Raw genomic sequence first — 24,932 nt, 5'->3', positions numbered from 1 at the left:
CTATTTTCAACTTTTTGAGGAACCTCCATACAGTTTTCCAGAGTGGCTGCACCAGCTTGCATTCCCACCAACAGTGTAGGAGGGTTCCCCTTTCTCCGCATCCTCGCCAACATCTGTCGTTTCCTGACTTGTTAATTTTAGCCATTCTGACTGGTGTGAGGTGGTATCTCATTGAGGTTTTGATTTGGATTTCCCTGATGCCAAGCGATATTGAGCACTTTTTCATGTGTCTGTTGGCCATTTGGATTCTACATTGATTTCTATGACTTTACTGAATTCATTTATCAGTTCTAGTAGCTTTTTGGTGGAGTCTTTAGAGTTTTCTTTATATAGTATCATGTCATCTGCAAATAGTGAAAGTTTTACTTCTTCCTTACAAATTTGCATGCCTTTTATTTCTTTTTTGTAGTCTAATTGTTGTGGCTAGGACTTTCAGTACTATGTTGAATAGAAGTACTGAGAATGGACATGCTTGTCTTCTTTCTGACCTTAGGTGTAAAGCTTTCAGTTTTTCCCCAGAGTATGATGTTCACTATGGGTTTTTTCATATAGGGCCTTTAGGGTTAGAATCCCAAATATATAAAGAATTTACACAACTCAACACCCAAAAAAATAAATAATCCAATTAAAAAATGGGCAGAAGACATGAACAGACATTTCTCCGAATAAGACATCTGGATGGCCGGGCGCCTGGGTGGCTCAGTTGGTTAAGCGACTGCCTTCGGCTCAGGTCATGATCCTGGAGTCCCTGGATCGAGTCCCGCATCGGGCTCCCTGCTCGGCAGGGAGCCTGTTTCTGCCTCTGACCCTCCCCCCTCTCATGTGCTCTCTCTGTCTAAAATAAATAAATAAAATCTTTAAAAAAAAAAAGACATCTGGATGGCCAACAGACACATGAAAAGATGCTCAACATCACTCTTCATCAGGGAGTGCAAATCAAACTACAATGAGATATCACCTCATATCTGTCAGAATGGCTAAAATTAACAACAGAAGCAAAACACAAAAAGCAAAAAAAGCACTTGTTTCAAGTGTTGACAAAGATGTGGAGAAAGTGGAACCTCTATCCCTCTGGTGGGAATGCAAACTGGTGCAGGCACTATGGAAAACAGTATGGAGGTTCCTCAAAAAGTTAGAAGTAGGGGCACCTGGGTGGCTCAGTCGTTAAGTGTCTGCCTTCGGCTCGGGTCATGATCCTGGGGTCCTGGGATCGAGCCCCACATTGGGCTCCCTGCTCAGCGGGAAGCCTGCTTCTCCCTCTCCCACTCCCTCTACTTGTGTTCCCTCTCTCACTGTGTCTCTTTCTGTCAAATAAATAAAATCTTAAAAAAAAGAAAGTTAGAACTACCCCTATGATCTAGTAATTGCATTAATGGGTATGTACCCCCCAAATACAAAAATACTATTTAGAGTATCATGCCATCTGCATATAGTGATGGTTTTTCTTCTTCATTGCTGATTTGCATGCTTTTTATTTCTTTTTGCTGTCTGATTGCTGTGGTTAGGATTTCCAGTACTATGCTAAATAACAGTGGTAAGAGTGAACATCCCTGTCTTGTTCCTGACCACAGAGAAAAAGACCAAATTGACAGTTGCCAGAGGGAAGGTGGGTGGCAGGATGGGGGAAATAAGTGATGGGGACTAAGGGGTGCAATTGTTGTGATGAGCCCTGGGTATGGTATGTAAGTGTTGAATCTTTAAATTATATAACTAAAACTAATATTATATTGTATGTTAACTAACTGGAATTTAAATATAAGCTTTTATTATTATTATAATAGAAACAATAAAAATTTAAAAATAAATAAATAAATAAATAAAGAAAGAAAGAAAGAAAGGCTTCTAAAAATTCCAAAAGCACTAATTCAAAGGGATACATACACCCTATGTTTATAGCAACATTATTTACAATAGCCAAATTATGGAAGAAGCCCAAGTGCCCATCGATAGATGAATGGATAAAGAAGAAGTGGTGGGGCGCCTGGGTGGCTCAGTTGGTTAAGCGACTGCCTTAGGCTCAGGTCATGATCCCAGGGTCCTGGGATCGAGTCCCACATGGGGCTCCCGGCTCAGTGGGGAGCCTGCTTCTCCCTCTGACCCTCCCCTCTCTCATGCTGTTTCTCTCTCGCTTGCTCTCTAATAAATAAATAAATAAAATCTTTAAAAAAAAAAAAGAAGAAGAAGAAGTGGTGTGTGTGTGTATGTGTGTGTGTGTGTGTGTGTATGTTTGTGATGGAATATTATTCAGCCATGAGAAATAATGAAGTCTTGTGGTTTGCTACCAACATGGACGGAGCTAGAGAGTGTAATGCTAAGTGAAATAAGTCAAAGAAAGACAAATACCACATGATTTCACTCATGTGTAATTTAGGAAATAAAGTAAAGGGAAAAAAGAGAGAGAGAAACTATGAAACGGATTTTTAACTATTGAGAATAGAATGGTGGTTACCAGAGAGGAGGAGGGTGGGGGGATGGGTGAAATAGGTGATGGAAATTAAGGAGTCCACTTGTCATGATGAGCACCAGGTGATATATGAAATTGTCAAATTACTATATTGGACACCTGAATTTAATATGACACTGTGTTAACTATACTGGAATTAAAACAAAATTAAAAAAAATAAAAATATCTGATTATAAAAGTAACATATATGTTCTATGGAATTTTGAAAAAACATGGAAAATTATAAAATAAATGCCATTCATAGATAAGTCGCCATTACTTTTTTGATATACCTTCTAATATTTTCCTGTGCTTATAAAAACATATCTATTGATATTTTTGTGATCATGTGGTTTTTGCAGGTTTGTATCATACTGTTTTTATTTACCATTATATCAATTTTCCCATGCCATTGTAATGTTATAAACTTGCTGATTATAAAATATTACATGGATTTGGCATAATTTATTTATCTTATCTTCTATTGTTTGAACATTTAGTTTGTTTTCATTATTTTTAAATGTAAATCGTGTTGCAATGAATAAATGCTTATATTTTATTTGGATTACCATCTCAGGGGACAATCCTAGAAGTTCGATTATTGGGTATTAATTTCTTGTTTTCTCTGAGAATATTAATACATGCTAATCCCAAGTCAAAAATATAAAAAAAAAATACTGAAAGCATTAAGGGCAACGTTACAGACAAATCTAGAACAAAAGAACATTCTACAAGGTCTAGTCTCTTCAAAAAGTCAATGCTATAGGGAAAAAAATAGGGACAACACAAAAAGCAAATCTTGTCTGATCCAGGTTATTTAAAAAAATAGCCTTAAGAGATATTTTTGGGCCTCTGAGTGGCTAAGTCTGCTTGTCCCTCTCTCTCACTCTCTGCCCCTCCTCTCTCTCTCTCAAAATTAGTATGTAAAATCTTCTTAAAAAAGAGACATTCTGGAGATGATTGGAAAATTTCTGATATAGACTACATGTTAGATGATATTAGGATATTTTCTTAGATGTAGTAATGTTATTGTGGCAATATAGGACAAAGTTACTGCTGTATTTAGAAGTAAGATACCATCATGCTTCCAAATGATTTAGCAAAAGCAAACAATCAAAAACTCTGTGTGTGTGTGTGTGTGTGTGTAGATATACACAGACATAGATGTAGATAAATTAAAGATGGAAAAATGTTAACAAACAACTCCAGTTGGTAGGATGATTATTGTACTATCTATCCTTTAAAGTTTACTGTACGTTTGAAAATTTTCAAAGTTGGGAATAATAAATGAATAAGAAAGGATGTTAAAACCATCCTAAATTATACCACCTGTCATAAGTTCTTACTACAAATATCCTTGTGTATGCTTCTTTTCACCCTTTAATGAATATTTCCTCAGAATATATTTTTAACATGTGGAATTGCTGTGTCCGAGGGTATACACATTAAAATTTTTGATACCTACATCCAAGTTGCTATCTGGAAAAATTTGCAGTCCCATAAACTCCGACTTGCATCAACAGTAACAGCACAGGGCAGCCATTTTCATCTTTGTCATATGTCAATCTTGTAGGCAAACAACACAATAACCAAAATCACCATTGTTTCAATTTGTATTAGGTTGGACATTCTTTTCAGTATTTATTGTATATCTTACTTTTTTGTGGGCCTGAACCTTCTTCAGGCTTTTGATACATTTTGTCAACATTTTTTCCTAAAGGTCTATTCTCATTTACACTTACCATTTCTATAGTTGAGTGAGAGGTGTAGGTGCCATTTAAGCCACTTCTCAACAGCATGGATTATTATAATATGTAAAATTTTGCTAAACTGACAGGCAAAAAAGTTATGTAGCTATTTTTTTTTCAGAGAGAGCTCTTGTACATTTATTTCATCTCAAATTCACCACAGTTTGTACTTTTGTGTTTTCATTTTTTTATTTTTTATTATGTTCAGTATGTAGCTATTTTCATTTGTACTTCTTTGATTACAAATAGGTTTAAAATGTTATTTTATTTTTTAAGTTTTTATTTAAATTCCAGTTGGTTAACATACTGTGTAATACTAGTTTCAGGTGTGCAGTATAGTGGTTCAACAATTCCATACAACACCCGGTGCTCATCACGACAGGTGCACTCCTTAATCCTCATCACTTATTTCACCCATCCCATCCCCCACTTCCTCTTGTAACTATCAGTTTGTTCTCTACAGTTAAGAGTTTGTTTCTTGGCTTGCCTCTCTCTCTTTCTTCCCCCTTTGCTCATTTAGTTTCTTAAATTATTTTGTTTCTTAAATTACACATATGAGTGAAATCATGTGGTATATGTCTTTCTCTGGATGACAGATTTCACTTAACATAATACTCTCTAACTCCACATCATTGCAAATGGCAAGATTTCATTCTTTTCATGGCTGAGTAATATTCCATTGTGTATATATATGTATATGCACCACATCTTCCTTATCCATTCATCAGTCAATGGACACGGGCCATTTCCATAATTTGGCTATTATAAATAATACTGCTATAAACATCAGTGTAGATGTATCCCTTTGAATTAGTATTCATGAATAGACAATTTTCCAAAGAACCCATTCAGATGGCCAGTAGACATGTGAAGAGATGCTCAACATCACTGATCATCAGGGAAATACAAATCAAAACTATAATGAGATAGCACCTTATGCCTGTCAGAATGGCTAAAAATCAACAACACAAGAAACAACAGGTGTTGGTGACAATGTGGAGAAAGGGGAACCTTGCACTATTGATGAGAATGCAAAATGGTGCAGCCACTATGGAAAACAGTATGGAGTTTCCTCAAAAAGTGAAAAATAGAACGACCCTATGACCCAGCAATTGCACTACTAGGCTTAAAATTTTTAAATAAAATTTCTATGCATCATTTGACCATAACTTGTGTCCATTTAAGGAATTACAGCCTTAGTGCTTGTGTTTTTCATATATATACACATATACGTATTTGCATCCACTCATATATACATACATATAGAAAGGAGAATGTGTTCGTTAATCAGAACCATTCAAAGATGAAACAAACTATGAAGGTAGGTAGTGAATCGCCTTTCTCTGGAGATTTTTAAACAATGGTAAGAATACAAGAACAGATGAATATATGTTTTCAAGTGAGGAGTATTCCAAATAAGTTTTAAAGACCCTTTTAATCCTTAGGTCCTTTGAGCTTAGAAAACTGAAACCTGGGAAGTTTAAATTTCCCCAGTTTATATAACAACTATTGTCAGAACCAGAAACTAACTATAGTCTCGTCACTGCTATCCAGGATCCTTTTTAATATTCTATATTGCATATTGCTGTTGCTCCAAAATGCCTTGTAGTTTATAATATTTATCCCACTGTTTGGAGCTGATGATTCTCACTCTAGCTAATGTGATAATGAGTCCTAATTTTTCCCCCTGCAGGCTCATCCTACCCTGGCTTGGTGGCCAAGCCCTTTGAGAAAGTAACATACCGTTGGACAGTCCCCTCCCATGCTGGCCCTACTGCTCAGGATCCTGCCTGTCTCACCTGGATGTACTTCTCTGCTGCAGATCCCATAAGAGATACAAATTCTGGTCTGGTGGGCCCCCTGTTGGTGTGCAAGACTGGTGCCTTGGGTGCAGATGGCAAACAGGTATTACCAAGGTTTTTGGCTGGAAAGCCTGCTGGGAGGAAGATAATGCTGTGTTGCTAAATAGGAGTTGAAAGTGGAACTGGGTTCTAGAGATGTGGAAATAGAAAAAAAAATAAGCTATTTAATCAGAAATTAATAGTTGGTGACCTCATGCTATTTTGCATGCTATTCTTTCACTCACACATATCTCTTAGTCTCTATTCCTTTCTATTTTGTATCCTCTCATCATCTTTTCATTTTTTTAAACCTCAGTGTTCCCTAACCCTTAATCCCAATTCTTAAATCTCTTTTAATATTTGCTTGTGTTCTCTCATGCCCAGCTCACCATTCTAGCTGTATATTACTTAACCTCTCTTTGCCTCAGTTTCTTCATCTGTAGTAAAGGGTTAACAATGAAATAATGTATCTTGGGTTTCTATGAGGACTAATTAAAATAATCCATATGAAGTGCTTATCACAGTGTCTGGATTACATAGCAAACAGTAAATGTTAGAAGTAATAATAATAATAGTGATAATAATAAATGATAATAAAAATAACAGTATATTAATAGCAATTTTATATCCTTTTCTCTTATTTTCTAATCCCCTTTGACTAGAGTCCTTTCCTGATATGCTAACCACCTTTCCCCACTCCCTTACCCCACTCCAAGCTCTCTTTTATCACTGTCTGTACTTGTCCATAATCCCCATCTTGTGCTACTTCCCTGTCCCCTTTCATACATTCGTCCCCTCCAGTCTTGTCATCTTGTTCTAACCTGTTTCACCCACCTTCAACTTGAAATTACCTGAGGAAAAACTGCCTAGCAACAAGTATAGCTCTAGGCAGGAAGTATGGGCTTGTCTCTGTGTCTGGGAAAAAAAAAATGGGGAAGAATCAGGGCTCATTGGACCTCGAGCTGCACAACCTACAACTGCTGAAACCATTGTCATTCTTTCCTATGTTCTCTTCCGTGGACCTACAGAAAGAGGTGGATAAGGAGTTTTTTCTCCTTTTTACTGTGTTGGATGAAAACAAGAGCTGGTACAGCAATACCAATCAAGCAGCTGCTATGTTGGATTCCCGACTGCTCTCAGAGGATGTCAAGGGTTTCCAAGACTCCAATCGGATGCATGGTATGGGGAATGCTTTTGCCCTGAGCTACAATTGAGAGGTTACAAGTAAAAATCTAACCTAAACTTAATCATGTCCCATCCTTGAAAGCACTGACCCATTGGTCAGCTCTACCCAAGACATGAGCTAGATTGAAGAATTAAACCTAAGGCAACAGATCTTATATTTAGCACTTGGTTGTGCTGTGTCCTGTGTTACACAGTATGGGGGACACTGGAAAAATGTGTTGTGAAATGAGGATTGAAAACAAGAAATCCACTAGAGAGTGAGGAGAGAAAGCTAGAATGATGCCTTTCCAGTCTTATCTTATTCTCCTTTACTGACCACTACCCATGCCCCTCAACTCCATACTCCAGCCAAATGGGGTTATTTTTTCTCTATATAGACATACCTTGTGCTTTTCTGACTTCATGCCTTTCAATGCTTTGCTCTCCAGTTGAAATGCCTCTCTTTACATTTTTGCCCTTAGCCTGTGGAAATTCTTTCCATTCTCTAAGGTCCTACTCAAAAGCTACTTCATCCATGTAACCATTTTTTTATCACCCAATCCCAGGATGATGACATCCTTTTCTGAACCACTATTGCATTTTATCAGAATATTTTAATATCATGTTCTATATAGTTATCTGTTACACGGCTTTTCACCTGCTAGGGTTCAGTCTCCTTAAATGTGAGTATTGTTTGTTGCTTATCTCTGTATTATCTATGCTTTCTAATACATAGTAAATGTTTATTGAACAAGTGAACTACCAAATTAATGAGTAGGTATGTAGGTGGGTGAGTGAGTGAATGGGAAGACATGGTCCCAGTTTGCAAAGAGCTCCCAGCATTTGCAATGAAATGATACTAACACACATGAAATAATTATAGAACAATCCAAGATCAACTATAAATAAATGCTAAATTGTGTAGAACAGGTTTCAAGTGACATGGAGTTCACAGGAGAATATTAATGAAGGACAAACCAATTAAAGGATTCCTGGAAAAAAGGAGTGCTTGAGCTGGGGTTCAAAGGCTAAATAGGTTTGCAATTAGACATTACAGGAAAAGGAAGCAGAATCAGGAGATTAGCAATGTTATCATCAGCATCTAGGGGAATTACTAAGTAGGGTTACTTATTAAAGGTGGTTCCAGTGGATGTGGGAACATTGAAAAGGGGTCAGCTTTAAGCAGGCCTCCCTGTATTTTCAAGAGGAGTATGGAAGATGGGAGGGAGTCATGAATGAGTGTGTTGTCTTATGACTCCATTTCTTGGTTCTCATCACTAGTCAGTTATTATCAGCTGGAAAAAGTAAACCAATCCTGTGAACAAAGTTCATTTCAATATGAACTTATGAAGCACCTGGGTAGTACCAGGCAACATGCAAGGCAACTGGGCAGTCACACTTATACAGAAAAAATGTGATTCCTGCTAGGTCAATCTAGTGTGGGAGATAGATTTGTAAGAAAATCATTGAACTGTGTGCTCTGTAGTAAGTGATATGAAAGAAATTTTTTTTTGCGGGGGGGAGTTTCTTGGAAATAGAGAGAGAGAGAAAGAGAGAGGAGGTGACATTTGAACTTCACATGGGAGGTGATATTTGAACTGGGGCATGATGTATGAGTAATAGTTTTCTGTAGAGGGACCAGAGGGAAAATTTATTCCAGGCAGAGGAAACAACATGTGAAAATTCAATATGTGTTTTGTACACACCTAACATGTTTAAGGCCTTGGGGATGCAGAGACAAATAGAACTCACAGCAATGGTGTCTACCTGTGTATGAGGGGGTTGGGAGGATAGACTGCAGGCAGGGGTGCCAGGGAGAGGACTTTTGCAGAAGTTCAAGCCAGAAGTGATGAGGGCTAGAACCTAGGCAGTAACTGCGAAGTGAAAAAAAAAAAAAGAGAGAGAGAGAAATTGAAAGATGAATATGGAAGCTTGGGGGAACCCCAGTACTTTATGGAGGGATGGAGAACAAGAACAAGATGAAGGAGGAACAATCAGAAAGGAGGTAAGAGAACCAGAAATGTGTGGTGCTATAGAAGCCAAGGGAGGAGAATTTCAAGAGAGTGGAAATAGTAGAGGCTGGTACCCTTGTGTATGCATGTGTGTAAGGAGTTCTGGTAGTGGAGAAAAGTTCAGTTTTGCAAGAATTTGAAGTGTGGTAGAGGAGGGACAGGAGGTGAGGTCAGAAAGGCGAGTTGGACCCTCATCTCAAAGAGGTAGATCTTCATAAGTACAGCTAAAGTGGCTTAGGGAAGAAGGCAGAAGAGTTAATGACTCAGAAATTTCAAGTTGTGGGAAACCCTAGTACAGAGCTGATGCTATGCTGCTGGCCAGTGCCTGAATATTCTGGTCTCATCTTCTTGTTCTGTTTTATGTTTTTTTTTTTCTCCAGCCATTAATGGGTTTCTGTTCTCTAACCTGCCCAGCCTGGACATGTGCAAGGGAGACACAGTGGCCTGGCACCTGCTTGGCCTGGGCACAGAGACTGATGTGCATGGGGTCATGTTCCAGGGCAACACTGTGAAGCTTCGGGGCATGAGGAAGAGTGCAGCCATGCTGTTTCCTCATACCTTTGTCATGGCCATCATGCAGCCTGACAATGCTGGTAAGTGCCTTAACAGCTGGCCGTAGGCTGAGAGGCTCTGTTGGGCATGGATGAGAGGGGCTGGTGAAAAGAAAAGACATGTTGAGGGTATATGGGAAGTTTTCAAAACACTCCTGTTTTCTCTCTCCTCAGTGTGCACTCTGTATTCTGGTTATTTGGATTTTTCTCTTAGCTGCAGACAGAAAGTAAAGAGCTGAGAAAGCTCTTTTCTGGAACAATGGGGAAGAAGTAGTGATGTTGCCCAGCATCAGGGCAATTCTCATATAGGTAGAGGGTGGACTTCCCTGTGTAGTCCCATGGCTATGTAGAAATTTTATAGATACAGTCCTTGCACTGGGAGGGAGGTCCAGGAGATATACCTATAAGTGCTTTAAACTCTGATATTCTGTGAGAATTTCTACCAACTTCTGGTGGGAGTGGGGTGCAGTGTGCTGTGACAGTTTCAGCCCTGGAATCAGAGCATAAAAACTTTTAGTCCAAGCACTTTCATTAATTTGCTATTTAATTTTGTTCTAACCAACCCCCACTCTGTGGCTGCATTTCCTCCTTCTTTTCTTTCTCTGTCCCACTCCCCTACCTCCCTCCCTCACCTTCCTTTCCTACTTTCCCCTTTCCTCCCTCCTTTCTTTCATTTCTCTCCCTGCCTCTCTCCCCCACCCTCTCTCCCTCTCCCATTCTTCCTCTTTCTCTCTCCCTTTCCCTCATTTCCCTATCTTTCTTTCATGAAAAACCAAAATTGAGTAGAACATTTCTTTAGATTCCATCTATGTCTGACATTTTATCATGTAACAGTTACTTTGGTAAATACACATATGTAATTAAGCAGCTTTGCAGATGACTTAAAAACACCACGATGAATATTCAACATTTTGTATACTGGATGCTTACAGTTATGTTTAGCAAACTAGAAAAACAAATACCCAGAAAAAATGCAGCAAAGTGTTAAGAATGTTTGATTCCTGTGGGTTTATTAGTGATTTTTTATCCTCTTTTTGCTTTGCTTTAAATTTTAATAAGTTTATATTACATTTAATAGAAATTAACAATTGTATTTAAAAATATTATCTTACATACCTCAGCTCTTCCAATAAAACTAATGATACTAGAACTTTAATAGATAGGAAAATTGGCAGATAAAAAGCTAGGGCTTGTAATGTGTTATTTTCCACCAAATTCATGTTAGAGTTCTCAACAGCAAAGAGAAGAATTTATTATTTATAATTGCCCTAGTCCTTCAGGGTGTCTTTCCTTTCTTTCACCATTGGAACTTTCTTTATTCATTATTCCCCTCTTCCCCACCCCCTTTTTAATCTTCTTTTCTTTCCACTGCTCCTTTTTCCTGCCCTCTCTCATTTTTCCTCTTCCTCTTTCATCATCTTTTTCTTATCTCTTTTTATCTCTCATTTCTTATTCCTCTTCTCATTCATTGTTTCCTTCCTTTACTTCCATCTATTTTTTCTCCATCTTACTTTTTGTCTTTTCTTCTTTTCATTTTCTTCTTCCATTCATTCTTCTCTCCCTTTTTTTCTTTTTCCTTCCCTCCCCTTTCTTTTCTCCTTTTTCCCTTTTTTTCTTCCTTTGATTTTTCCCTCTTTTTTGGCTTCCCTTCTCTCCATTTCCCTCCTTTCTTTATTTCTCTTTCTTTGTCTCCCTTTCTCTCTTTTTAAATTTATTTTCCTTTTCCTTATCTCCTGTTTTCTTTTTTCCCTTTTCCTTCAATCTGTATGTTTTCTTTCCTCCTCTGTCTTCCTCTATTTTTCCTTATTTTTTATTCCTTACTTCTTTTTATTTTCCCTTTATTTTACAATAACATTTTCACAAAACATAGTAAATATCTGTTGTCTTCCACTTACTGGTCTAGATACTAGGGATGTGAGGATGAATTAGGCATCTCACAGTTAGTGTGAAAGGGAGATGATGATACAATCTTGCCAAGAGCTATAGTAACACACAGGAAACTATAACAAATTCTGCCTGACTTGTGTAGTAAAGCTTCCCTAGAGAAGCAGGCATTTAAACTGATCATCTGAGGAAGAGTAAACTGTCACCACGCACAGAAAGGGGATGGTTGGTGAAGAGGGTGTTGTTATAAGCAGTAGGAAACTATGGACAGTGACTTGGAAGCAGCATCTGCCTGAAGAAGTTACACAAACTGATTTTATTCAGTGACCCTCAACTCAAGGTGGTATATACTAAAAGGTGTTTGAAATGTGTGGAGGTCATTTTAGTTGTCACAATGACTGGGGATATGGAGGGGATGATATTATTTAGATAGTGGGAGCCAGAAATGATAAAACTTTCATCAATATGTAGGGCAGTCTTAAACAGTGAAGAATAATCCCACGCAAAATGCTAATAGCAGCCCTGTGAAGGAATAATGAGAAATAAGCCTTAAGAGGAGGCAAAGAAGGAGGCTACTGCAAGAGGTGATAAGAGCCTGCCAATGGGTGGAAGCAATAAGGATGGGCAGAAGGGGTAGAGTTAAGGGATATTTGAGAAAGAAATTATGGAACTTTGCTGAGGGGCTGAGCAAGAAGAAAAGATGCCTGAAGTTTCCGGCTTGTGCACTATATATATGGTGACAACCATTAACTAAATGAGCAAGTACAGAAACAAGGGCAGGATAGTAAGGTTTGGGTAGAAAGTATTCATTTTAGGGCATGTCAAGTTTTAAGTTCCTGGTGAAATCCAGGTGATGTGGATTTTACAGTAGGTAGTTACGGGTAGAAATGTAAAGGTTGGAGAAGAAGTCCAGGTTAGTGAGTTTGAGTGTTCTCATAGTTCAAGTCCATAAGTTGTAAAGTGATAGGAAAGAAAACTTAAAGCAGAAATCAACATTTAAAAGGTACAAGGGAGAAGAGAAGCCAAAATAAGGAAACAGAAAAGAATTTGTCAAAGAGCTGGGAGGAAACTCAGATTTCAAAAACAGAAGAGTACCGAAAGAGTAGCTTGGATAATAATATCCATACGAGAAAATTTAGATGATGTACTAACTAGTCCAAAGGCACATGACTTCCCAGAATGCCGCCTTTTTTGTTCTCATCCCATTCAGTGATCATCAGATTTTCTTCTCCACATCAATCCCTGAGCTATGAGTTTTGGGCAGCTTTTACAACCACTCATTTGCACACACATTCATTCACTCAAAACATATTTATTGCGCACCTTCAATGTGCTAAAACTGGGGAAGAAAGGTGAAAAAAATAGAATGATTCTTACTCTCTGGGAAGATCCACATTAAAAACATCAAAACACATACATAAAACAGTAAGATAATTTTAGATTGTGATTTAGATCATGAAGGAAATAAAATGTAGTGTTGTGATAAAATGATAGGGGCATTACTTTAGAGAGGATGTTCAGGGAATGTGATATTTACACTGAGACCTAAATAATGAGGAGGAAGGAGCGATGTAAAGATTTCTGAGGAGAACATTTCAAACAGAGGGACCAACAAGCACAAATGTCCAAAGGTGGGAGCAAGCATGGCTTTTCAAGGGTCAGAGTGAAAGATCAGTAGTGTTGGATTGTAGTAAGCTAAGAAAAAGATCGACATAAAATGAGGTTGGCAAGATTCATATGTGGGGTCTTATAGACCATAGTTAGGAGCTTGGTTTGCATTCTGAGTATGAATGAAGCATTTGAAACAAAGGAACAATGTGCTCTGGATCATATTTTTTAAAGAGGGCCTTGAATCCTGTGTGGGAAATGGTTGAAAAGGGAAGGGGAAGAAGCAGAGAAGACAGTTAGGAGACTGTTGAAGTTTTCCATGTGAGAGACGACGGTGGTTTTGACTGGCGGAGGGAGAGTGAAAATGGGAGGATAATTTGGAAGGAAAATCCAATAGGATTTACTGATGGAATAGATGTGGAAGGGTAGGAGATATAGAAGAGTTGGGAAGTAGTTGTGGAAAGAAAAGAGTAGATTCTTTCAAGAAGTCTATAAACTAGTGGAAAAGACTGTTTTGTAAAGAGAGGAGTACTTAGTCTTTAATCATGTGGTTTAGGTGTAAAGTGTGTTAAGAGTAGGGAGGCCAAGAATGTAGAGGTCAGTGTGAGCCAGAATAGTCATGGAGAGATTTCTGGAATTTGATCTTGGAGAATGAGTGAGCTCTGTAGATATTTGTGGGAGGGTTGGACAGGTACATTCCAGGAAAGGAGCAACAACATGAGTGAAAATTCCAATATATAAATGAGATATGTGATAAGGGATGTCTGGGACAAATTTAGTTGGATCACTGGTTGCATTTGGAACTGAGTCATAGTTTGAAGCTAGTTCACAGAGGCCTTTACAAGCCAGGAAAAAAGAGTTTGTAGTGATGGTATAGGCAGTGGGCAGCAAGTGAAGGAATGATGAAAATAAATGTTCTAAGAAAGTCAACTTCTCCTGATCAACATTCTATGAGCCTTAATGTCCTTGACATAGAAACCCGAGGCTCTAGGCATTTCTAGGCAGCTCCACAACCCTGATATTTAAGACTGATATCCAAACATTTTATTGTAAAAACTGAAGGAAAGCCACTCCAAAGCCCTCTGATATAAGCATCCCGATAGTCAAGAAGTTGTTTTTTTGGTTTTTTTTTTTTTAATCTATTTAACCACACCTTTATTTCTTTGGTACTTTGTAAAAAAGAGAGAAAACTGGTCAATGCATTTTTTGGAATAATAATTATTACAGATCCATTTACTTATTTATAACTTTATTTATTAAAATTTTCTATGCAATATGCTAAGCAATGTGTACATATTATTGTGTTTAATTCTAAAACAACCCAGTGAAATAAGTAAAATGATCCCCATTGTACCATGAGGGAACTGAAACATACAGAGGCTTAAAAATTACTTCAAGTTCATATAGCTAACAAGTTGTCAGGTAGGGTGACCAACTATCCCAGTTTGCTCAGAACTGAGCAGTTTCCACAGGGATATGGGACTTCCAGTGATAAAACTGGGAAAGCCTTGGGTTAACAGGGAGGAGTTGGCCTTCCTAATGGCAGAGTTTAGTTTTAAACCTAAACAATGTAGCTTTGGAGCCAGAACTGTTAACCTCTGTGCTCACTGCTCTCAATAAACTTGTAATAATCTTTTATCCAAAGCATAGAACCTTATCTGAAACTACCCACTCTCTACAATATGCCTAGAAAGAGGCAGGAAATCCCCCAGGTGCTACACAAGGATATTCAGATTCAGGTTTTGCTCTTTGTTCCTTCCTTAGGGATATTTGAAATTTACTGCCAGGCAGGCAGCCATAGAGAATCAGGGATGAAAGCAGTCTATAATGTCTCCCAGTGTCCTGGCCATCAAGCTAATGATCACCAACGATACCAGGCTGCAAGGATCTACTACATCATGGCAGAAGAGGTGGAGTGGGACTATTGCCCTGACAGGAGCTGGGAACTGGAATGGCACAACCAGTCTGAGAAGGACAGGTAAGGTTTCAGAAAATAAGAGATCACACTTTCAGAGACTCTGGACCATTTTGCAGATGAGGAAGATACTGAAATACTGAGAAAAGGAGACACTTATCTAAAGTAACCTGATAAGATACCAGCAAATCTGGAACAGGTGCTAGGATGCAGATAAGCTGGAACTCAGTGCTTCTTCTATATTACTATACTGTGGGTTTGAAGTAAAAGACCTTATCCATAACTTCATGCTCTTAATCTTTGCCTCTTTTCCTCTGGTTGCTGGTAGCATCTACAGCAAAATTTAGATTTTATAGAGGTCTTGCTCAAAAGACTGAACACCCCAAGCTTACCTGTCACTTGACAAAATGTCACTAAGGTACAGGCTAAGCTGTATAGCAGAAAAAATCCAACATAGAGTAGTTTGAGTGAGTTAGAATTTTATTTCTTGCTCAAATAATAGTATAAATATGAGCTGCCCAGGGCCTGTAGGTAAACTAATCATCCATAATACTTTCTTTCATCTTGGAAACTAAGATGCCTATGCTGGTTGTAGTCATTCCCAGCAATCACGAAAGGGGAGAGCAGTCCAGGGAAAGCAGTAGTATCTGTAAGGTAATGACCTAAAAGTTACATACATCACTTTCTTTCATAACCCATCATCCTAAACTTATTAATGTGGCCGTACCTAGCTGCAAGAAAGTCTAGGACTTGGAGAGGTTAGTGGGTGGGGCAAAATGAATGAAGTAGAGTGGGATATACAAGCTTCCAGTTATGCAATAAATAAGTCATGGAAATAAGGCACAGCATAAGGAATGTAGTCAATGATTTTGTAATAAAGATGTATTGGGGCAGATGGTAGCTACACTTGTGGTGAACATAGCACAAATGTATACATTTATCAAATCATTGTGTTGTACATATGAAGCTAATGTAGCATTGTATGTCAACCATACTAAAAAATAAAGCCTGGAAAATATAATCTATATTACATGGTTATGTGGTCATGTACTCAGCTAAAATATAGGTGATTCTATTACTAAAAAGGAAGGGGAGGAGAATGGAAACTGAAGTACAGTTTAGCAATTTCCACTACAATTTATTTTTGGTATTCTCACAACTCTTTAGCAATTCCTGTCTTTTATGTTGGTTGTTGAATGTTGAAGTCTTCTTGCTAACTTCTTCTGAAACCTAGAGAAAGTGAATTTTCTTCCCTGGGACTTAGTTTGTTCATCATTAAAGTGATGTGGTATATGATGAATTATTGAACTCTACATCTGAAACTAAGGATGTACTATATGTTGGCTAATTGAATTTAAATAAAAAATAAATAAAGTGATGTGGTATAGTTGAAAAAACTTGACTAGAAGGAAATAAGGAAGAAGCAGCAGAGTTGTATCCAAGTGCTAGCTCCCTTTCTGGCTGACAGTATCGATGAAGATAAGTTCTGTCACTTCTGGACCACTGATTCTCCTTCTACCTATCTCATTAGCCTATTGGAAATGTCAAATGATAAAACAAATAATACGGTTCTTTGTAAACAGGAAAGCATCCCATAAGGGGGAATCTGTAAAATTCCATTTCCTCCTTACCTCTTCCTATTACTTGCTCTCCATCAGCAGCAGCAGTTAGTGCTCTCCTTCCACCCTGTACCTTGTCCTTTTGTCAAAATAATCCCATCTGAGACAACACTAAGAATAGAGCTAAAGCCAGAGTTTCTGATTCTTCTTCCAGTGTTCTTGTCATTGTAATTATTTTACAAATTACAATCTGGATTATGATAAACAAGGACATAAATAGATATTTAAATCTGGCATTTTTATTGCAGTTATACAGCCAATGTGGAAAATCTGACATTAGAAGCAACATGTCTTCTCTTTCTTCTATCTGTGATATGATGTTGGGTCTGACTTAGCTTTGTCATACCTGAAAATGAGGGGTCAAGGCCAGGTGCTGATACCACTCTTTGGATTCCTCTAGTTATGGTCACATCTTCCTGAGCAACCAGAATGGGCTCCTGGGTTCCAGATACAAGAAAGCTGTATTCAGAGAATACATTGATGGTACATTCAAGATCCCTCGGCCAAGGACTGGACCAGAGGAACACTTGGGAATATTAGGTAAGTGAGTTCCTCCTAAGGTCTAGACGTTTATGCTGCTCCTAGGAAGGTTATGTCATATCAGGAAGTCTTCTTCATTTCTTTCTATTAGTTTTTCCTTATGATATAATGGAATTATAGTCATAAATTAAAAATTGGCCATAAAAATAAGCAATCAAAGTGGGGAGACTTATGAATTCTGCTGCAACATGAGCCATATTTTTCCAGAAATCTCTCTAGGGATCTCTGACAGTGAGAGATTTTTTAAAAATACTAAAGGCAGGGAACTTAAGAACATCAAAGAGTAAGAAGAACACTGTACAGGGAATAAGTATTACCCTTGCACCCCAGTTTAATTATTGATGCAGTTTCTTCACTTTTGTAGGGGCCAGTGAGTTTCCTCATTCTTGTCCTCACACAGAAGAAACCCATTGGCCCTTCCAGGGGCCCATCAGTTTTTTTTGTTTTTTGTTTTGTTTTTTTGTTGGTTTTTTTAACTCCGTGCCAAACTCTCAGTCCTTACTGACAGTGATTCCACAGAGCCTTAATTATCTAGATCCGTGTGATACTAGATATAGATAGATGATAGATGACAGATAGATAGATAGATAGATAGATAGATAGATAGATGATAGATAGATGATAGGTAGATAGATGATGATAGATAGATAGATAGACAGATGATAGATAGATAAATAGATATATGATAGGGATTTGGTGTGGGAAAATAGGGATAATTGGAGGTACAATCTTCTTGTTGAAGTATCCCCATCCTGTAGGTGCCAGTATCAGTTTATGGGCTTCTGAATTTAAAAAAAAAATGGAACTAGTCATGATTTTAATTTTAATGACTGAAACCCCTAATTCTAGGGAGCTCGTGTGTATGTCCTTTTCTTCAATGCCTTTAGTATCCTTGTTCCACTACTCCACTAATGAGACTTCCCCTTCTTTTGCATATATTAGGTCCACTTCTCAGAGGAGAGGTTGGTGATATCCTAACTGTGGTGTTCAAGAATAATGCCAGCCGCCCCTACTCTGTGCATGCCCATGGAGTGCTAGAATCAAGCACTGGTTGGCCACTGGCTGCTGCACCTGGTAAGTGGGAACACATAGTTGAAGGGACGAAGTTGTGTAGCACTTTGGCTTCAGCTCCATGGCTTGCTCCTTTCTTTTTTTTTTTTTTTTAATTGCTCTTTGAGAACTTAAATAAGAATATTAACCAGGACAAAGTCACAGCCTGAATAGGTCTCTATGAAATACTCATTTTCAATCTCAGAACAGGGTACATATCTTAGGTCTTTAGTTTGACCAGACATCCTTAATACTGGCCACACATGGAGCCTTGTACTGGACTTTACCCTGAATACAGATTAAGCTTCTAACTCTCTCTAGATCTGAAATTAACCTTGGCTATAGTCTGAGTTTCTAATCATGGCTAGAGAGTGACCTGTCCCACACCACAAACTGATCCTTAAGCTCAGTCATTGATAAGGTTATTGCCTTCTTATTATAGACTAAATTTTAACCCTGGTCATATACTAAATTTTTAATACTAAAATGTAGGGTGGACATAATCTTGACCACATTGTCTTCCATTCATTTATTCATTGAATAAATGCTTACTGGCAGCCTAGTTGGTGAAGACACAATTTCATTTTATTTTTTTTAAGATTTTATTTATTTATTTGAGAGAGAGAGAGTTAGAGAGAGAGAGAAGGAACAGGAAGAGGGGCAGAGGGAGAAGCAGACTCCCCGCTGAGCAGGGAGCCTGGTGTGGGGCTCAATCCCAGAACCCTGGGATCATGACCTGAGCCAAAGGCAGACACTCAACCGACTGAGCCACCCAGGTGTCCCAGAGACAATTTTAGAAGTTATGGATGTAGTGGAAAATAACACATGTTCCTACTTTTAAAAAGAAGTGATTATGATAGAGAGACAAGTAAACTTGTAATTGTAATGCAGTGTCTTATGTGTTAATAGGAGTTCTTAAAATATGCCAGAAATGTATAGCAAAGGGTACCTATGAGGACAGCTAGGATGGTAGCATAGTAGGAGGACCCAAGTCTCCTCTTGTCCCTTGACCAAAACCAGATAATTGTTGGATCATTCCGAATACCTAAGAGATCAGCCTGAGGATAGACAGGACAAATTCCACAAATAGAGGGGGAGAAGAGGCCTCATTGAAGAAGGCAAGAAGTACAGAGATACAGTTTGGGGGAGATATGGATCATGTATTCTGCAGAGGGGAAGGAGCCCTGGTCACAGAGAAAGGCACATGAGAGTGGAGCACACAGGGTAATGCAAAAGGAGAACACGTCCCCCAAAGCCATTGGCTGGAAAAAAGAGAGGGGCTGATTTTCATGTGTTTTTGCAACAAACAGGGCTTGGAGAGTGGAGTTTTAAAGGTCAGCAGGCACCTCAGGCATGCAGGGGAAAGATTATTTGCTCTTCTTGGAGCACATCTGTGAGAGGTGGTCTTCACAAAGATGCCTCTTTGGGGACAAAAGAGCCACCGGGTGCCATATCACTCCCTTGTCCCTTCATATAGGCACAGAGCCACCTGCCAGGGGCAATTTGGTCCAACATACACTGCTTAGCCTGCTTGCTCCAAGTCCCATGCCCCTGTGCTTTGGTGCAACTACCTGTTTTGGATAAACCTGCATCAGTCCCAGCACAGCAAGACCCTCCCAAGAAGACCAGTGAAGGCCCCCACCCACACGCCATGTTCCTAAAGTTTGGAGTTTTAAAAGTCAGCAGGCTTGGCAGGAATAGAGCCTGGAAGGCACTGAGCTGCTCCTAGAGAGAAGGCAGGACAACAACCCAGAGACAGCATGAAAATGGTGATCTGAAAAACACCTGGGATGCACAGGGGGAGATTATTTGCTCTTCTGGAAGTGATTTCCTGAAAGCAGCAAGCAAGGAAACCCCCCTGCTGGGACAAAGGAACTGACTGTTGCCATTGCCTTACCCCACCCCTCAACATAAGCACAGAACCACCTGCACTAGTATCTGCACATTGCACAGCACTGACACTGGCTGCCTAACCTGCTTACACTAAGTCCCACAAATATGCACTCTACCAGTACTGCCCTTCTTGGTCAAACTTGACTAACTCCCAGTGGAGTGGGCCCCTTCCCCAGACCAGCAGAAATCCCCACCGACACCACGTATCCCAAACAGAGATTTTTGCAAAGCTTCAGTTCTGGTGGAAGAAGCATCAGGTCTCATTTAACAAGTGGACCAGTGTACATCTAGATAAAACTCACCACATTCTGGCCAAGGTCCAAATGCTGTCATATGCAGGCAAGGAGAGCCTCTGTAGAGGACTGGCCTGAAGAATAGAGCAGCCAAAACACAGCAGCAGAGTGCACACAACACACATCAGAGACACTCCCTGAAGTGTCAGGCCCTGGACACTATATGACCTCTTCTTTATAAAGCCATTTGTCTCAGGAATAGGGAACATAACAGGATTTTCTAACACACGGAAGTTAGTGACTTAGACAAAATGCCAAGATGGGGGAATTCATCCCAAATGAAACAAGATAGGGTCATGGCCAGAGATATAATCAAAACCGATGTAAGTGACATGCCTGATGGAAAATTTAAAGCAACAATGGCAAGGATACTCACTGGATTTGAGAAAAGAATGGAAGACTTTAGGGGACCCTTAATGCAGAGATAAAAGAGTTAACAAAGAATCAGTCAGAAATGAAAAACACAAAATAATGAAATGAATGGAATGAAAAACAGACTGTATGTAATGAACATAAGGATAGAAGCAGCAAAGGAACAAATGAGTGATATTGAAGATAAAATAATGGAAAATAATGAAGCTAAACAAAAGAGAGAAAGAAGAATTATGGAACATGAGAATAGACTTACAGGGGCGCCTAGGTGGCTCAGATGGTTAAGCGTCTGCCTTCAGCTCAGGTCATGATCCCAGGGTCCTGGGATCGAGTCCCGCATCGGGCTCCCTGCTCCTTGGGAACCTGCTTCTCCCTCTGCCTCTCTCTCTCTGTCTCTCATGAATAAATAAATAAAATCTTTAAAAAAAAGAGAGAATAGACTTACAGTCAGTGATGCCATCAAACATAATAACATTTATAACATAGGAGCCCCAGAAGAAGAAGAAGAAGAAGAGAGAGGAAAGAGGGCAGAAAATTTATTTGAGGAAATTATAGCTGAAAACTTCCCTAATCTGGGGAAGGAGACAGACAGCCAAATCCAAGAAGCACAGAGAACTTCCATTAAAATAAACAAAAGTAGGCCAATACCAAAACACATTGTAATTAAATTTGAAAAATATAGTGATACAGAAAAAAGTCCTAACAGCAGAAAGACAAAGGAAGTCCCTAACTTAAAAGGGAAGAGCTATATGGGGCGCCTGGGTGGCTCAGTTGGTTAAGCGACTGCCTTCGGCTCAGGTCATGATCCTGGAGTCCCAGGATCGAGTCCCACATCAGGCTCCCCACTCAGTGGGGAGTCTGCTTCTCCCTCTGACCCTCTCCCCTCTCATGCTCTCTCTCACTCTCTCTCTCTCAAATAAATAAATAAAATCTTAAAAAAATAAAATAAATAAAATAAAATAAAATTTAAAAGGGAAGAGCTATCTAAGCTACAGATCTCTCCACAGAAAGTTGGCAAGCCAGAAGGGCATGATATATTCAAAGTGCTGAATGGAAAAAAAAAAATCTGCAGCCAAGAATACTCTATACAGCAATATTATCATTCAGAATAGAAGGAGAGATAAAGAGTTCTCAGACAAATAATAACTAAAGAAGACTGTAACCACTAAACCAGCCCTGCAAGAAATATTAAAGGGGACCTTTTGGGTGGGAAGAAAAGAACAAAGGTGACAAGAAAATAAATGATCAGAGAAAATATCCAGAAAAAAATTGACAAAAGATGTAATAAAATGGCCATAAAAACATCTCTATCAGTAATAACTCTGAATGTGAATGGACTAAACAGTCCAATCAAAAGACATAAGGTGTCAGAATGGATAAAAAACCAAGACCCATATATATGCTGCCTACACTCATTTTAGACCTAAAGACACCTGCAAATTGAAAGGGAGGGAATGGAGAAACATTTACCATGAGAATGGATTAAAAAAAAAAATCTGGAGGAGCAATACATAAAGAATTAGACTTTAAAACAAAGACTGTAACAAGAGATGAAGAAGGGGACTATCCAACAAGAAGATCTAGCAATTGTAAATATTTACGCCTCCAATTTGGGTGCACCCAAATATATTAAACAATAACAAACATGAAGGAATGCATTGATAATAATACAATAATAGTAGGGGACTTTAACACCCCACTTATAGCAATGGACAGACCATCTAAGCAGAAAATCAACAGGGAAACAATGGCTTTGAATGACATACTGGACCAGATGGACTTATATTCAGAACATTTCATCCTAAAACAGCAAAATACACATTCTTTTCAAGTGCACATGGGACATTCTCCAGAATAGACCATGCACTAGAACACAAATCAGGCCTCAAACTGTAGAAAAAGATTGATACAATACCATACATATTTGTGGATCACAGTTCTATGATACTTGAAGTCAACCACAAGAAAAAAATTGAAAAGGTCACAAATACATGGAGGTTAAACAACATGCTACTAAAGAATGAATGGGTCACCAGGATATCAAAGAAGAAATTTTAAAAAATACATGGGAACAAATGGAAATGAAACCACAATTCTCCAAAAACTTTGTGATGCAGCAAAACTGGGCCTAAAGGGGAAATATATAGCAGTAGAGGCCTGTCTCAAAAAGCAAGAAAAATCTCAAACAACCTAATGTTACATCTAGAGGAGTTACAGAAAGAATAAGAAATGAAGCCTAAAGTCAGCAGAATGAAAATAATAAATATTAGAGCAGAAATAAATGATATAGAAACAAACAAAACAAAAACGAAAACAATAAGACAGATCAATGAAACCAGGAACTGGTTCATTGAAAAAAATTAATAAAATTGATAAAATTCTATCCAGACTTATCAAAAAGAAAAGAGAAAGGAGCCAAATAAATAAAATCACAAAAAATAGGGGAGAAATAAGAACCAACACCACAGAAATACAAACAATTATAAGAGAATATGATAAAAAAAAAAAAAAAAACTATACGTGAACAAATTGAACAACCTGGAAGAAACAGGTAAATTCCTAGAAACATATAAACTACTAAACTGAAACAGGAAGAAATAGAAAATTCAAACAATAGAATAACCAGCAATGAAATTGAATCAGTAATCAAAAATCTCCCAACAAACAGCTCCGGCGTAGCACAGTTGGTTCACCATCCAACTCTTGGCTTCAGTTCAGGTCATAATCTCTCAGCTGTGAGATTGAGCCCCATGTGAGGCTCCGCACTCAGTGAGAAGTCTGCTTCAAACTCTTTCTCCCTCTCCCCCCATCTCTCCCTGCTCAAATTCTCTCTCTCTCTCATGAATAAATAAATTCTTTTTAAAAAAATCTCCCAACAAACAAAAGTCCAGGGCCAGGTGGCTTCACAGGTGAATTCTACCAAACATTTAAAGAAAAGTTAATACCGGGATGCCTGGGTGGCTCAGTCGGTTAAGCGGCTGCCTTCAGCTCAGGTCATGATCTCAGGGTCCTGGGATCGAGTCCCGCATCTCCCTGCTCAGTGGGACCCTGCTTCTCCCTGTCCCTCTGCTTGTGCTCTGTCAAATAAATAAAATCTTAAATAAAAAAAAAAGAAAAGTTAATACCTTTTCTTCTCAAACTGTTCCAAAAATAGAAATGGAGGGAAAACTTCCAAATTCTTTCTATGAGGCCAGCATTAACCTAATACCAAAACTAGAAAAAGAATCCACAAAAAAAGTAAAGTATAGGCCAATATCCCTGATATTGGCAAAAATCCTCAATAAAATACTAGCAGAACAAATCCAACAGTATATTAAATAAATCATTCACCATGATCAAGTGGGATTTATTCCTGGGCTGCAAGTATGGTTCAATATTTGCAAATCAATTAACATGATACTCCACATTAATAAAAGAAAGGATAAGATACAAATGATTCTCTCAATAGATACAGAAAATGTATTTGACAAAGTAATACATCCATTCATGATAAAAACCCTCAAAAAGTAGGTTTACAGGGAACATACTTCAACATAATAAAGGACATGTACAAAAAAACCCACAGCTAATATGCTCAATGGGGAAAAACTTAGAACTTTTCCTCTATAGTCAGGAACAAGACAGGGATGTCCATTCTCATCACTGTTACTTAACATAGTACTGGAAGTCTTACCCTCAGTAATCAAACAACGACAACAACAACAAAAAATAAAAGACATCCAAATCAGCAAGGAAGAAGTCAAAATTTCTTTTTTTTTTATTCTTATGTTAATCCCCATACATTACATCATTAGTTCTAGATGAAGTGTTCCGTGATTCATTGTTCATGCACATCACCCAGTGCTCCATGCAGAACGTGCCCTCCTCAATACCCACCACCAGGCCAACCCATCCTCCCACCCCCCTCCACTCTAGAACCCTCAGTTTGTTTTTCAGAGTCCATCGTCTCTCATGGTTCATCCACCCCTCCGATTTCCCCCGCTTCATTCCTCCCCTCCC

The 24,932-nt window shown here is 38.5% G+C and overlaps 1 protein-coding gene across 1 annotated transcript in view; it reads left to right on the top strand.

The window, feature by feature from the left end:
* Nucleotides 1-24,932, top strand: part of HEPH (hephaestin) — a 96,421-nt gene that overhangs the window by 31,087 nt on the left and 40,402 nt on the right. Inside the window, exons 10-15 of the mRNA XM_081808752.1 lie at nt 5,885-6,096; nt 7,061-7,211; nt 9,589-9,801; nt 15,016-15,229; nt 17,186-17,325; nt 18,268-18,399. Of these exons, the coding sequence (XP_081664878.1) occupies nt 5,885-6,096; nt 7,061-7,211; nt 9,589-9,801; nt 15,016-15,229; nt 17,186-17,325; nt 18,268-18,399 (1,062 nt within the window). The remainder of the gene's footprint in view (nt 1-5,884; nt 6,097-7,060; nt 7,212-9,588; nt 9,802-15,015; nt 15,230-17,185; nt 17,326-18,267; nt 18,400-24,932) is intronic.

The sequence above is a fragment of the Leptonychotes weddellii genome, chromosome X (assembly GCF_054177405.1).
Source record: "Leptonychotes weddellii isolate Sample4059 chromosome X, ASM5417740v2, whole genome shotgun sequence".
NCBI classification, from domain to species: domain Eukaryota; kingdom Metazoa; phylum Chordata; class Mammalia; order Carnivora; family Phocidae; genus Leptonychotes; species Leptonychotes weddellii.
Note: the sequence above shows the minus strand (reverse complement) of the source record. Positions and strands in the feature narration are given on the sequence as shown.